This window comes from Coturnix japonica, chromosome 2, assembly GCF_054131305.1.
Source record: "Coturnix japonica strain WE chromosome 2, WE-NBRP24, whole genome shotgun sequence".
In the NCBI taxonomy this organism is placed as follows: Eukaryota; Metazoa; Chordata; class Aves; order Galliformes; family Phasianidae; genus Coturnix; species Coturnix japonica.
This window is the reverse complement of record NC_140664.1, coordinates 86,863,887-86,879,838: the sequence shown is the minus strand read 5'-3', so window position 1 is coordinate 86,879,838 and position 15,952 is coordinate 86,863,887. Positions and strand designations below refer to the sequence as shown.

The 15,952-nt window shown below is 36.1% G+C and overlaps 1 protein-coding gene across 7 annotated transcripts in view; it reads left to right on the top strand.

The window, feature by feature from the left end:
• MARCHF6 (membrane associated ring-CH-type finger 6) overlaps window positions 1–15,952 on the top strand; it is a 36,238-nt gene that overhangs the window by 10,282 nt on the left and 10,004 nt on the right. For 5 of the 7 annotated variants that reach the window (XR_014942831.1, XR_014942830.1, XM_015854410.3 and 2 more), the window contains exons 4-19: window positions 770–913; window positions 1,572–1,644; window positions 2,730–2,898; window positions 4,174–4,366; window positions 4,669–4,730; window positions 7,150–7,182; window positions 7,767–7,818; window positions 9,457–9,515; window positions 10,131–10,211; window positions 11,324–11,392; window positions 11,509–11,583; window positions 12,209–12,343; window positions 12,832–12,951; window positions 13,272–13,372; window positions 14,103–14,240; window positions 15,718–15,919. Coding sequence is in view for 5 of the 7 variants with exons in the window: in XM_015854410.3 (XP_015709896.2) it covers window positions 770–913; window positions 1,572–1,644; window positions 2,730–2,898; window positions 4,174–4,366; window positions 4,669–4,730; window positions 7,150–7,182; window positions 7,767–7,818; window positions 9,457–9,515; window positions 10,131–10,211; window positions 11,324–11,392; window positions 11,509–11,583; window positions 12,209–12,343; window positions 12,832–12,951; window positions 13,272–13,372; window positions 14,103–14,240; window positions 15,718–15,919 (1,706 nt within the window). In the remaining 2 variants the exon portion in view is untranslated. Of the gene's footprint in view, window positions 1–769; window positions 914–1,571; window positions 1,645–2,729; window positions 2,899–4,173; window positions 4,374–4,668; window positions 4,731–7,149; window positions 7,183–7,766; window positions 7,819–9,456; window positions 9,516–10,130; window positions 10,212–11,323; window positions 11,393–11,508; window positions 11,584–12,208; window positions 12,344–12,831; window positions 12,952–13,271; window positions 13,373–14,102; window positions 14,241–15,689; window positions 15,920–15,952 lie in introns of those variants that run through there. The other 2 variants (XM_085537880.1, XM_085537881.1) reach the window with 2 other exon arrangements.

Below are 15,952 nucleotides of genomic sequence, written 5' to 3'. Positions count from 1 at the left end.
AGCTTTTTAATGTACTGACTCAGGTAATAAAAGTGAGCGCAAATTTAAAAAACCTTGACATTATTTTTCTTGACTTCTGAATGTAGTGTGATTTATGTAATGTATATGTGCTCAATTAAAAAGGGCAAGAAAATTTACTATTATGAGAATTGCCACATGTTCCTTATTAGGTGGGACCATAGGAGCAATTGATATCCCTTGAAAATGAAAGTTTATCTATGTAAATGTCAACATTTATAGATACTTAATTAGTTGCCTTCACTTTATGCTGCTTTACAGTGCTTTTTCTTTGCTGAATTTTGTCCTGTTGGATAGCGAGTGTAGTCTAAACTATTTAGTACAAGTGGGGAGAATGCAAAACTAGTGGTTTATCTTGTTCCATGTGCTCTTTCCTTGGACTAGATTTGTACTTAACAGGGATCTCTTTCAGGTGATGTTGAGTGGGAGAGCTGCTGAATTTAGAACCTGCTTTTCCTTGCAGGCTTTGGCCTATTTTGACTTGCAGTGAATGTAGTGAAACTATTTAGAAAACAACATCTCTTAGTCAAAAACTGGCATAAAGTGTATTGATTTTCCTATTAAAATCAACGTCTAATGTGTCATGACAATTTTTGTTATTTATTTGGAGTGATCTGTTGGAAGTCTATAGAATATGTTTATTTTCATTGTAAGATTTTTTCTCAAATACAAATGTTTTGTAGCTGACAGGTCTTCTATGTAAATGCTTGTTTAAAGGATGAGCTGATGAATAAGTGCCTTTTCTACACAGTTTATTCCCCAGACATGCCTTCACGGCTTCCAATCCAAGACATCTTTGCTGGACTGGTTACGAGTATTGGCACAGCAATACGGTACTGGTTTCATTATACACTTGTGGCCTTCGCATGGTTGGGAGTAGTACCTCTTACTGCATGTGAGTATGAATCTATTGTGATGTAATACTCATATACACAGGAAAATTTGTTGCTTACCTAAGACTAGAAAGGCATAAAACTAAACAATGATCTTAAATGGCATCTGTGCATGAGAAGCAAATTTAAAATCAGTTTCTTAGCACCAATCAAGAATTATCCAAGAAGTTTGACAACGATTTAATGGCTGGTGTCCTTTGTCTAAAGTGTTGCACACAAGAGATCTGTCCCAGACCTCCTGATTACAGATCTTAGCGCTTTTATTTGGAGAATGAAGTATGTGAGGAAGAAGTAGGGATCAGTTTGCTTATGGATTTTTTGTCATAAAATCCCCTTTGTATTCCATAAAATCCCACAGTGAGTTCTGTTACACGTAATTCCTACCGGTGTATTGTAATTTGAAGAGGTTCAGGGCTTGTGTTCTTGAACACAAGCTTAACAGCTGTACAGCTTAACAGACTACACAGCTGTTTCTTGTACCTTTGCAGTTCTTTCACCTTCCACCTCTTGCAGCTCAGCGATAAGCAGAGGCAAGCCACAGAAACATACTGGGCACCTTGCTGAATTTGATTCAGGGTCTATTAAATGCAAAGCGTGTATATGCTGCTGGCTACAATAAAGCAAACAACTTTATACCATGCTTGTGGCTTTTTTCTGCAGGTCGTATCTACAAGTGCTTGTTTACTGGCTCTGTGAGCTCACTACTGACGCTGCCATTAGATATTCTATCAACGTAAGTACTTAACCTGACTGATACAAAGAAATTGTCTAGAAAGATAATTGTGAAAATGGTTCTGTAATGTACCTTTGCATCCATTACAGTCTACAGAACCCGTATTTAGGGAGAGAAATAAAGTACTTATGTGTGTCTAAGTACTGTTTCATAATGGTTTGACATGTATTTCTTTGACAGAGTTATTTCAGTAGCATCTGGTGTCACCTTTTCACTTGAGATTTTTGCAATCTGTTGTCTTCACTGTACTGTGCGAGCACTAGTGTCTGTGCAGCTTCATAGAGAGTCAGACTGATGCTTCAACAGGCATATTGTGCAATTGCTGTCAATACTCTGATCGCATATTCCTTCCTTATTTTAAAAGACTTAGTGTAGTAAATCAGTTTTCTGAGCAAATTCATTATGGTCAAGGAGAAGTACAAGGGTGAAACTAAGTGGGAGGGAACACCTGGAATAGGAATGAGGATTGCTTAATTCAATTTAAGTATTTCTTGCCTCATATGAAACCAACATTCAGCTGCCTAGAAGAACGTTGTTTTGTTCCTGCTTTGCAGATTTATGTTAGTTGATAATTCAGGTTATCTGAAGTAGAGTGGAAGAAAAAATACCTGGGGTTAAAGGCTGCTTGAAAAGTTGAATCAAAGACAGGCACAGCAGTTCTGTTTTGTTAGTTGCAGATAAAACGTGGATGGTGGATGAACAGATCTTTTGCTGTAATAAATCCAGATTTTCTCTACAAGAAACAACTTTGATATATCACTACTTTTGATATATATATTTGAATATTTCTACTTAAACAACAGTAATTTCCAAAGTCAAAACAGTAGGACATGCACACTTTTCCAAATCAGAATTTATCTTGGTGCTTAGAGCTGCTTGGACACAGGCACTTATAGAAATAGCTTTTCAACATAATCCATGTAGTTTCTTCACCTAGACACACAAGTAAATTCAGCTTTTCACACAAATGTGGATTTTTTGTTGATTTGAACTGAGAAAACTTGTTTTAGATATTTAACAAGTTTAGTCTTAATAAGCAGTATACATTTTTAATTAATGTTTTGTTTTGTTTTTCTCTTTAACAGGGAGAACTTATTGGCAGACTGTTTGCAGGGTTGTTTTGTGGTGACATGCACTCTGTGTGCATTTATCAGCCTCGTCTGGTTACGTGAACAGATCGTTCATGGAGGAGCACCGCAGTGGTTGGAACAAAATCAACAGCAGCCACTCAATGGTGTTGGTCAACAAAACGAGGTTAAACTTAACTGCTCAATAGTTCATAGTAACTATAGAAAATGTGCTCATGTGAATAAATATGTTATCAGAAGACAACAGTCATTTCATGTGATTGTAGTGTATATTTGTACATCTACTGAGGCTGAACATGTGCTTCTATATAAACACATTCGTGTCACTGTTCAGTTTTTGAAGTTCTATAAGGTGGAATTGTAATAGATTTGTTTCAGTGTCATTTTGTATGGGAGTTTTAACATTGTGTAGATTCTTATGACAATTATTAATCTGTATTTTATACTTTATTTAAAAAGTTTAGTTCTTGTAGAGCTGGATTGTCAACTGTAGTAAACGAAAATGCCACTTTTTTCCTTTTTACAAATATTTTGGTAGTTCATGAGGTATCAATTCACTGTTCTTTAGGTAGCTGGAAGTTTTCTGAAACCTCTGAAGTTAGGGATTCTCTGACCCCTCACTTGACCCCAATTTTACATGTTCGCTTTTTGTTCTTTGAGGAGACTCTTGTGTAGGAGAAGAGATGATACAAGCACTACATGCATGATGGGAAATATTTGATTAAAGTTTTACATTTTTTAATATGTCTACTTTTTAAAGTGAGATACAAATCCTTAGTTTGATTTACTCAAGTTCTCCTTGAATTATCTTATTTTAATTTACTGACAGTTTTCAGAAGCTCAGGAGAGTTCTTCTCTATTAAGCACTGGTGAAACCACATTTGGAGTGCTGTGTACTGGACTCTCCAGTACAGTAGGGGAGTGGACATACTGGAGGGAGTCAAACAAAGAACCAACAGAAATGATTAAAGAACTGGAGAGGCTAAGAGTTACTGACTGTTCTGCCTGGGCAATGTGTGCCTTATTAGTGTGTATAAATGTGTGGTTGTTAGGTATAAAAGACAGGTGCAGTGGCTTCTGAATAGTATTTAGGGGCAGTACAAAAAGCAATAGCTGCAAGTAGAAGCACAGGCAATTTCATTGAGAGATTGTGAAGTTATCTGAACACCATCTGGAAATGGCACTGAGCAACCTGCTCAGTAGCTGACTCTGCTTTGAGTAGGCGTGATGATTAGGTGATCTCTAGAGGCCTCTTCCAACATCAGCTAGTTTGTTTAGAACTCTGAATGTTTCTCTTTGTTTTTAAGAGATTTATTGTTACCATTTAATGCTTATCTAATTTAAGAAAAAAATAATTGTTTTGGGTTTTTTCCATGAATACAGGATAAGGCATAAAGTCAGTATAAGCAGTTCAACTGAATACTACATCTTGTTTCTGCAGGCTCAGGCTGTCGCAAATGGAGCTGTTGAAAACGCTGTGCTTGATCAGCCTGCTAACCCAGCTGCTGACATTGCAGTTGTAGGTGAGAACCCTGAAATTCAAGAAGAGCAGGTAGATGAAGAGGAGGAGGAGAACGAAGATGAAGAAGATGCTGTAGTAGAAGATGCAGCAGATGCAAACAATGGAGCACAAGGTAACAGGTGACTCAAAACAGTAATGTTCTAATTTTTTTTTAATGTAAATTAAACTGTTAAAAATAGAACTCTTGTAATTCAAGGAAGCTATTTGTATAAATCTCTGCTTTAATTTATTTCTCATCTTTGGCATATTTCGTGCATTTCTCTTGGGTGTTAAAGCTCACTGGAAAGCTATCGGCATTTATGAGTTGAATGTTATGGACCTTATCTCTTTTGTTCATTGAAGACAGCATGTGGAGTGGTTACATCTGTTTTTGGGTGAGTCTGACAGCTGTAATAATGACCTTTGTCTCCTCAGATGACATGAACTGGAATGCTTTGGAATGGGATCGAGCAGCAGAAGAGCTTACTTGGGAACGAGTAAGTAAGAATAATTTTCTTGTGTTATTTCTCTCTGGTGTGTACATAATGATATGCAGTATTGCTGCAGCAAAATCTATCTGGGGTATGTTTGAGTACTGCTGTCTAGTGTAAAAACTGCAGTAAGAGGCTTTACTGACCTAAAATTAAGTCACTGGGTTAAAGACAAGATATTATTCTACTCCTTAAGCATCAGAAAGTTAGTTCTTTGATTTGCAGTCAGTAACAGCTTAAAATCTTGTAGCAGAGACCTTTCAGAATCTTTGGATGGTTGGTCAGGTTTGGAAATGAACTGCAGCTTGAACTGAGGGTGCTATACGATGTTAACAGCATATAAGTGTTGTGTGATATATAGTTGAGTACTTTTGTTATCCTGAAAGTACAAATCAAACTAAAGAAAAGAGGAAAACTGAAGTTTTTATTACATACTTCCTTTACATATTTGTAAATGACAAATACATTTAATAAAAAATGATGGAGTATGTTATTGCTATGGTTTTGTTTATGGATCACAGGTTCCATAATTAGACATGTGATGTATGCTATGATCATTTTGTTTACCATCACCACTAGTCTCCAAGGCAGACAGCTGTAAATCTAGTTATTCTATTTCTAGGTTATGAGACAGTTGTTGGCTTGAACAAGGTCTAGAAATCCTTATTTCATTATAAGGGGCTGTTGTGATTTAAACTCAACAGGCAGTTCAGCACCACGCAGCTGCTTCCTCACAGTCTCCTGATGGGGTGAGAGAACTGAGAATGTAGAAGTGCAAGAACTCATAGTTTGAGATGAGGACAGTTCACTAGGTAAAAGCTCCAAACAAATAAGCAAGGCATAACGAGAAATTAATTTGCTATTTCCCATTGGCAAGCAGGTGTTCAGCTACTTCGAGAAAAGCATGGCTCATTGCTAGTAACAGTTTAGTGAGAAGATAAATGCCTCACTCACAGCATCCTCCCCCCTTAATCCATTCTTGCTCCTGCTTTTATTGCTCAGCATGGTGCCATGTGGTATGGGATATCCCTTTGGTCATATGGGGTCAGCTGTCCTGGCTGTGTCCTTTTCCAGTTTCTTGTGCGTGCCCAGCTTCCTCGCTGCCATGGCACTATAAAAAGCAGAAAAGTCTTTGGCTCTGTCTAAGCACACCTCAGCAACAAATGAGAACATTGGTTGGTTATCATAGTTTATATTTAAATAAAAAAAAAATCCAAAGCACAGCAAAATACGAGCCTCTACAAAGAAAATGAACTATTCCAGACAAAACCAAGTCAGGGACAGGTCATGATCTTTTTGTGTAGCTAATGGAAAATTCTTAGTTTGTTTTTTTCTTTTTCCAAAGCTATTTGATGAAAAAAAATACAGATACTCAGGTTTCTGAACTCTTATATTGTGTATATCAAGAGGGGAGTCTTTTTATTTTGTGTTCTAGGAGATATTGTTGAACAAGTGAAAAATACTCTGGGTGCCTCCATGAATACAGAAAAGAATTTTAGCAAACTCTTACAATCTTTCCTACACCTCTGAGCTGATACAGGCAATGCTCATGTTAATGTTTATCAGAGTAGGTTTTTCTGCTGTTTTACCTTGTGCAAATAATGTTCAAGCCTTCTAAATTTTCAAAAATATATTCGCATCTTGCTTTACTTTACACAGTATGTTCGGTTTTAATATATTGAAACTTAGCACAACACACTGAACAAATTAGTATTGAAATTGCCATTTTTCAGCAGCAGTATTATGAGTGTCATGAGTAAAACAGTGAATAGTCCTTGAAGTGTGGGGACAAGGGACTCTTTGGAATAGGTGCTGTATTTTTGGCAGATCTGTGGATGCTTCCTGTAGCAGCTGTGAGGAGCGGTGGAGGATTTGTTTCTTGTAAACCAGTTTTGTTCTAATCTTAGAAGCATAGAACATGGCAGCATTATCTAGTTACTAGTTGCTTTTATGCACAGGGGGTAGGATGATATTCTTGCAGTTCTTTAAGTGAAACATAAGTTAATACCTTGCAATTAGGAGACAAAAAAAATTGTTCATTTTTTTCTTAATGCTGTGATGTTTTAAACAGTTTTAAATTGTAGTTCAAACTTTAAAATCTCTTGTAAACATAAAATCTTTATTGGTTAAATTCTTCAAAGTCTTGGTAAGAAGTAGCCTCTCAATTAATCTATTCCATTATCAGTACATGTGTATTAAGATAATTCTACGTGTGTATCACTGCTTTTCATCAATTGAGCGTGCAGTGTTGAGTGAGAAATTGGTTACTACTATTATTATGAAGAATTTGTCTGAATTCTGTACGCTCAGTGACAGAAAAGCTTTTGACTATTGATCATTTAAAAATTAGAGTGAAAAAGGCGTCTATTAAATACAGTACTTGTATTTTCCTGAGAGAATAAAACCAATTTACTTATATCTGCAGATGCTTGGGCTTGACGGATCTCTGGTTTTTTTAGTAAGTACAATCCTACACTTAAAATTTGCATAACAGGCTCGTCTTTGAGAAAACTGACTTTGTATTCATTCCATTTGAAGTCTCTAATTTCATTTGATTTATATTTCTAGATATAGATTATATAGATTTTAATACAATACAATGAGCAAGGAAATGATGTTACTAGGAGTTCCACAGAGTAGGGTGCTCTGTGTGGCATAGAAGTAGAATTTCTTACAAGATGGGATAACTCTGGGTCATGTACTCAATGATAAATAAAAATCAGGCTTAAACGAAACTTTAACCCATCTTAGCTACATTTATCAACTGCCAGATCTCCCATTTAAAAAATGGAAACCCATTATATTTTAAAGAGAAAGCTCAGTTGTGCTCCTTTTGAGCAGTATCATTTCTGCTTTATCTCCTGTATGAAAGAAATAGAGTTCTTAAATATGAATGCATTTATTAGATAGCGCAGTGAATAAATATCTCATGTTTGAAGCAGAAGGTCTTATAATTTAATGTTGTGTCTCATATTTAGTGACATTTATGTACTGTTCTCTTGTCTTCTTCCCTTCTTTCCCACACCCCTGTTCTCCCTGCAGGAACATGTCTTTTGGGTGGTATCTTTAAATACATTGTTCATACTTGTGTTTGGTAAGTGTCATTTGCTCTCAGTTTAAAAAGATAATAATTCTGTGTAAAGCGATTAAGTGCTGTGTAAGGCTGCTAAATTTACTGCTGTTGGTTCAAAATTTGTGTTAAGACTTAAAAATAGATCCACAAATGAACTAGGAATGTGAATAATAAAACTTCATTTCTACCAGCTTAGTCATTTTAATGACACTAAGTGAATAATTGTAAAAATATGAGGTCTAGCAAAAGCTTAATGATGTCAGTCAGGTCACAGGAAATAGTACTTTCAGAATTACTGTTAAAGGAGGAACCTTCTTGAGTTTTATTTATGAGCTTCAGTAGTAGATAGAACAGAGGGATGGAATTTGGAACCTTAATTACTGGTCCAAAAGTTCTTCTATGATGTTCTTTCCAACAAGGTAGTTACACTGACTTAATTCATATGTTCTGTAGCTCGTTACAAGACTCACAGGGAAGTTTATAACCTTTACACTGAAAGGAATCTATTAAAAACTCTTTTGAAGTTAAGAAAAGGTAGACTGTGTGCAGTGATCTCATAAAGCACTCAAGATACAGAAGTGTAGCTGTCAAATCTTGAGTGTGCTGTCTGTAGTTACAGTGGTTTTTCATCTGACTACTTCTTGTTCTCACTGGGTATGAAGGACTCAGTGTCTTTCATCCCTCACAGTGCCTGCTAAGCACCTTAACAAGGATTTGGATTAAGACTTTGTGATCATTGGTTAGGATAGCACATCATGATAAATATTTCAGGTTTGGTTTTCGTTTTTGTTGCTTTGGTTTTTTTACACTTTCATTGTATGAAAATGAGGAGGAGAGAGACTGTTATCAGGCTTTTTGAAGGTAGATTTAGTCCACAGTCATCTCCAGAGTAGATTGTTAATATAGCAAAGGCAATGTAGGAAAGATAAAAGACAGCAGTTACTGCTTCTTTTTCGCTTCCTTACTGCTACCCTGCAGTATTGTAGGAAAGAGAGCTTGAACTCTTTTAGTCGTAGCTTAGTGATCACAGAACAAACTGAATTGACTAGTTGATACAGTTGGAAATAGACTGGGGCCCTGAAGTAGGGGAAGTACTGTGCTGTTTTGAATACGTTCCTTCTGAGACCTTAGAATGGGGGAAAATTATCAAGAATTATGACAGTTGTACAGTATTTCAGGGTAGAAGTAAAAGCTTTCTCAGTTTCTTCCTATGCCTTCATTGGACTGCTGTGTCTTCCCCTCATCTTCAGATCTTTCATTTTTCGTCATCATAAAAGTTAGAGCAAACTGAATCATTAGTAAAGTCACAGGCTCCTACAGCAGTATGTGTATGAGATCAATATCAGTCCTTTACTTAAGACTGGAAGTTGAATTAATTTACCCACAGCTACATGAGTTAAAAAGGAAAAGTCTGCAATCTGGTATGGGCAGTTTTATATTGTAGTCCTTCAGCAGAAGTTCTGATCCAACTTTCAGCATTTCTGGGATAGTGGAATTATAACACTAACATTTGTACAGAAAGAAAAAGGTTTTTTGAGTTGTTTTCTCAAAATTTATGAGAAATAGGCTGATTACAGTGTTGAATAACAAATCCTGCAAATAAGATTCCGATTAACAGTTTTTAAGGCTCATTTTTTTCTTTCTGTTTACGTTACACAGCATTTTGTCCATACCACATTGGTCACTTCTCCATTGTTGGCCTGGGCTTTGAGGAATATGTAAGTGCTGTTTTATACTTTTCCCAGTGTAAAAACTGCCACTGCTTATGTAATCACAGTATTTTTGTAGTATTTTTTCATTTCTTTTTGTGATTAGAAAAGTGACCTGGAAAATCATTTTCAAGTGAGCTTTCTTCCTTTTACAGAAAATGTGTGTATATTTTTTTCTGTGAGTGTTTTTCTTAAAAACACCTCACTCCTCATGCATTCTTTGTGTATTGGGTAGTTTTCTTAATCTGGTATTGAACACAAGGGGGTTGTGTAAGATGAGGTTTCTTCTTACATGTATAGAAGGAAATCATGGAAGTTGGACAGGGCCTGTGAATATCATTGACTCCAGCTCCTGGCCCACACAGGAGCACCCAAACACTATGTCTAAATGGGTTGTCCAAATTCTTCTTTAACTTCAGCAGGTTTGGTTCCATGTCCACTGCCCTGGGGAGCCCGTTCCAGTGCCCAACCACATTTTGGTGTGAAGAACCTTAGTTAAATTGTCATTCTTGAAGAGTTGAGATTCTGACTGTATCTTAATTACATGGAGTGATGGTGTAGTCTTCTAAGAGATTGATCAATCTTACCCTGTTGATTGTTGTTGTGGTTTTTTTTTCCCTCTAGGTTCAAGCATCTCACTTTGAAGGACTGATTACAACTATAGTTGGATATGTCCTGCTGGCAGTGACTCTAATAGTTTGTCATGTATCCTTTTGTCATTAGTTACCTGGTACAGATCTTACATGTGGGTCATCTTTCTGGAAGTACTCTTGAGGTGCACAGAAGTGTTGCAGGTGCAACTGATTTACTATTATGCTCTGTGCTTTCAGTGAAATTAGAAGGAAATTTCTTCTTAGTTATCTTGAACCTTTTAAAATTGTCAGTGTGACTGCATGCTTCAGCTCTTGCACATGTTTAATAAGAGAAATTTAGGATACTAGGAGATTTTACAGGCATGTTTGAGTGCCTGTAGATTACTAGTCATTTTGGACAGCTCTTCAAAAGTTAAGATCCCCTGATTTATTAATTTCTTTATTTTTCCTCCTCACTGTTCTTAGGTGTTGCTGTGAGCTACATAGTTGCAGGGTTTTGAGAAACTGGACTGCGAAAAGACCAAGGACATCAAAATAAGTTAATTCAAGTCCATTTGCTCATGCCAGATCTTTAGCATACAGGCTGAATTTCTCGTTTCTGCTTCTGAAAAATGGAGACCTTGCAGCAAGTATTGCTTTCAGATGATAACCTTTATTACAGAGAAAATTAACTAACAGTAGATTTTTGAAAGGCAGGAAGTCTCAGGCAAATGGTTCGTGCCCTGGCAGCTTGCTTTTAGGGAAGTTGCCTCAACTTCAGTTTAAAGAATAAATATTTGTTAGCAGTTTCCTTGTCAGGTGTGCATACACAAAGCTCACATCAAGTTCAGGCCATACTATGCCAATGTGCAGAGGAAATGTGGTTTTGCAGTTGATGACACGACCGTTTTGCCTCCTGAAAGAAAATGTTGGTATTGTCTTCTCAGTACTATTCATAGCATATGTTTTTTCAAAGGCAGTAGTTTCACTGGAGTGAATTTTTGGTTAAATGTTTCCAAGAGAGTTGTTTATTATTCTTATTTGAGATTTACGTTTTTGGAGGTCACCTGGCATATTTGTCTCCCAGATCCACCATTAATTTTTGTAATAGAGAGCCCTGATAAAGACTTGGATTTTAATTTTTGTCTTTTATAAAAACTTAACAGTGCTTAATAATAAACTCTGAAATGCTGGGATGATTACAGAAATGTTTTTCAGTATTATTTTCTTGACAGAACTATTCAGGGTTTGGCAGCGCTTGTTAAGTTCCAGCGATCACGTCGTCTGTTAGGAGTTTGTTATATCGTTGTCAAGGTAACCCCATCTTTTCTATAGCAAAACAAGTCTCTCAATCAGAATTTGCATGATACTTTTCTTAGCCATTTCTGTCAATCTGCTGAGATGTTCTTTTTTTCTTTTTTCTCCTGAAGGTTTCCTTATTAGTTGTTGTAGAAATTGGTGTGTTTCCTCTCATCTGTGGCTGGTGGTTGGATATATGCTCTTTGGTAGGTATTTTAAAAAAAAGGGGGGGGGGGAGGGAAGATTAAAAACTTTTTCATATAGTCAAAGCAAAAAGGTTTTGATGAGAATTGTGATAGGATTTGGATAGCAGCTTCCTGTTTTTATAAACACATTATTGCTGGAGTGAAGGGATTGGAGCCTTTTAGATACCACTTGATGCTAATTGTATTTTCCTTTATATAACTTAGTACCAGACTGCTGTGATAATGAGCTTGTAGGCAAACTGGTGTACTGAACAAATTTCTTCATGGTTTTTCTGGGAAAAAGTGATTAGTTTTAAATAGAAGAAGTTAATTTCTTGTAGCATTAGTGGAACTATATATTTAACTTTACAAGTGTTTGCTTCCATCACAATGCTGCCCTGTTTTATAACTTCTTCAGTGTACGTAAAAGGTGGGGTTCTTCTCTCTGTTGTTGATCAGAAATTGATCTCTAATTGCTCTTAATGTAAATTTTAATAGCTGTTGCTTTTTCCATTTAAATGCTGTAATTATGGATTAATGTGAGGCAAACATTTAAATGTTAAGCAGTGTATATGCACCAGGATAAATAAAATGAGTAAGTGTAAGCCAAACTTGATCTTTTTTTTTTTTTTTTAATTACTTTTAGGAAATGTTTGATGCCACTTTAAAAGACAGAGAATTAAGCTTTCAGTCTGCCCCAGGTACCACAATGTTCCTGCACTGGCTAGTTGGGATGGTTTACGTCTTTTATTTTGCATCCTTCATTCTTTTACTGAGAGAGGTAAGTTGGCAAGGACGAGTTTTGTGTGCTGTGTAGTTGAAGAAGCTTTTGTGTTGATCATTGGCAACTGAGTGTTGTTTCTACTGGTACATACTTTAGAGGAAAATGATGATGTAATATTTTATAGAAGTTGCTCGGAAAGTAATAGCTCCTATTTATTTCCATGGAAACTACAAGAGGTGCAAAGAGCTCAACACTATTTGATAGAGTGAATTGTCAACTACAAAACATCCATTTTTCAGCAGTCACAGCACGCATTTTTGCCAGCCACTGCCTTCAAATTAACAATTGAAAGCTAAGCTTGTAATGGTTTACTGCTTCTTTTATACTCAATGAAAATACTTTCTTATTCTTTCCGTGTACCATTTTCTTATATTTTGTACCACTGTTATGTTTAAACCTTTTTTTTTTTTTAATGCAGCAATGTTATTGAAAATGTAAAACATGGAATTCAGAACTTCACAATTGTTCCCTGTTTTCCACTGTAGGTATTGAGACCTGGTGTCCTATGGTTTCTCAGGAATTTGAATGATCCAGACTTCAATCCTGTGCAGGAAATGATTCATTTGCCCATTTATAGACATCTCAGGAGGTTTATATTGTCAGTGGTAAGGGCTTTTCTCATGTATTTCTTTACTTGGGAAGAAAGCTTAGTTTAATTGCTGTATACAGTACTGCGTATTTAAGGAAAACCATTTTCACCATGAAAGTCATCAGATGCTAGAACTAGTTGTCAACAGAATCTGCTTCTTTGAGGTAATGAAAACTCAACTGGAGGAGGGAATGGATAGGTAGGTGGGTGAATGGATGATTGTCACTTGGCCAGGGCTAACCTGACACACCAAAAAACATGTTGGAAAGTTGGATGGGAGAGTAGGGTTGGTTGATTCTGCTCTTCAGACTAATGTAGTTCATTTCCTTTCTGTAGATTGTCTTTGGATCAATTGTATTGCTCATGCTCTGGCTTCCGATACGCATTATTAAGTATCTCCTGCCTAACTTTCTTCCATATAATGTTATGCTCTACAGGTAAGCATTTCATTTCAATAAGATTTTTCTCAGTCTCTCAGTAACTAGAAGAAAAGTGCTGTTTAAGCATTAATATGGCATTGTTTAGTATGTTATTTTGTTGGGGTTTTTTGTTCACTTTCTTCCAATTAAACCAAACTTTGCCTGTTCTCAAAAAGTAAAATGATGAAGCATGTAGGAACATCATTCAGTTTGTCAAATGAGGAGCTGGAAAGAAAAATCAAAAGCATTTTGTAGGTCTGTAATGATAGCAGTTTGCTTTCTGTATTCCTTCAAAACAGCTTTCTCTTCAACCTTATGATCATATAATCATAGAATCACCAAGGTTGGAAAAGACCTAAAAGATCATCCAGTCCAACTGTCCAATGATAGGAGATCTCCTGTATTTGTTTTTCCTGGCTATCAATTAAATCAAAAAGGTCTATAGGTGCATTTTTATTAATAATGAGGATATTTTTCTGTTACTAAATAATAGTTGAATCAGCAATGATAAAAGTATATGGAAGAGCAAATTGGATGGCAGGATATTATATTTCTTCTGAAATTTCTTGTGCACTTAAATGCCTCAGTGCTTTTAGCAAGTGCTTAGAATAGCGTATGAGGAAAAACATCTGCAAAATCCCTTTTGTTTTTTTCTGTAGTTTCCGTTGGTTTTGTTAATATGATTCAGCATAAGAGTTTATTAACAGAATGCTCCTTACGTTTGACTTTTTGCTCTTCCCGCTTCTAGTGATGCTGCAGTAAGTGAACTTTCCCTAGAGCTCCTTTTGCTTCAGGTGGTGCTTCCAGCTTTGCTAGAACAAGGGCATACAAGACAGTGGTTGAAAGGTCTTGTACGAGCATGGACTGTTACCGCTGGATACTTGCTGTAAGTACAGAAAGCCAAAATCAGTTTGACACAAGGCTTGTAGTTTAGCCTCTTAATGAAAGCACTATGCTTTCAGGAGAGTTATTCCAACAATTAGCTTGAACAGTTGCTTGTTTGTTTTTTTTTATATAGATAGATATATGATTTTTGAAGAACCTACTATAGTGATTTCCCATGGGTATACCTCCTTCTTATACTAGTCTTTGACAAATACTGCTTTTCGTATGCTGTTACAGAGTTTGCTTAGTAAAACTTTTCCAAAAGTCTGATTAAACAAGTTGTTAAATTTCTATTAAGTGTAGAAGTGAAATGTGTCAATAGAGCATTTCTGTCACTCCTGTAATCTGTGTGCAGAATACACTTCTTATGGGGAATGAGTTAAGTTAAAGGGAAGTTGATTTAGAATATCAATCTGAAGATGCTGACACTTAAATTAAGTCTCAATATGTACTTCAAACTGTATCTTGGTAACCTGAAGTAAATGATCACAAAAACCAGAGTTATTTAATTTTGATGACCAGACAGAGCTCATACATTTGAAATGATTTTGAGTTCGCATGCTGCTTGCTTCATTAGTCAAGAAATAAAATAAGGTTGGTTTTGTTTCTGTTAATTTCTTAATTTATTTTCAGAGTATATTGGTATTATCCCACTATGTCATGCTCATCTTGGATCATATAAATAGAGTGGTATTAGGATTAAGAATTATTTCTGGCTAAGCTTTGTCAGAGACTCTATGAATGAGACTTTTTCTTTCATTGCAATCTGAAATATGTTTTCAGCTTCTCATGAGGACCTTACCACCTCATTCTTAGTTTGTGTTTCAAAGAGTTATTTTTTTAATTCATTTGTTTATGTTTTGATAGTATTTCAACATGATGGAAGAAGTTCAGGGATGATGACAGAAATTGCTTGACTCTTTCCACTGTTGCAGTTGCTAAAAACAACTGTAGAATATTTCTGTAGCAGTTTTAGATGAGCAAAGAGTAAAATATTTTTTCAGCCTGCAATAAAATGGCAAAAATTCCTTTCATCATCTTGTATTAGACTATCGAGAACATGCACCTTTCTGCTAATAAAAACTCTGCTACAGTTGAGAAATATTAATGTTCATGATTTATTTGATATTGAAGCATGCAAGGGATACGAAAGGAATACTTCTCAAGTATACTAGGTGATTCTGGGATTGATGTTCTTAGGAAGCTGTGAGTGGGCTTTGAGCATCTTAGAATCTTGCTGAAAGATTCTACCTGACTGTCTGTAAACCTGTGTGTAGTAAAGCAGTGCCGTCTATGTACAGTTTAGTTTTGAAGACAATTGTTTGCTGCAAAGCTTAGTACCAGTAAAATTCTGCCAGTGTACTTGCGTAAATTTTGCACAACTCCTTCTTATTCGGAGTACATATTTTAACATCCATATATCTGTAAGATTCTCATTTGTATCAAACAGAACAAAAATGAGAATTTGACTGTTACAGAGACCTCCATTCTTACCTACTTGGTGACCAGGAGGAGAATGAGAACAATGCAAACCAGCAGCCTAACAATCATCATGCTCGCAATAACAATGCCATTCCAGTTGTGGGAGAAGGTCTTCATGCAGCCCATCAAGCCATACTTCAACAAGGAGGACCTGTGGGTTTCCAGCCTTATCGGAGGCCTTTAAAATTCCCACTCAGGGTAGGTATAATAATATATAAAGAGAGAAGAGAA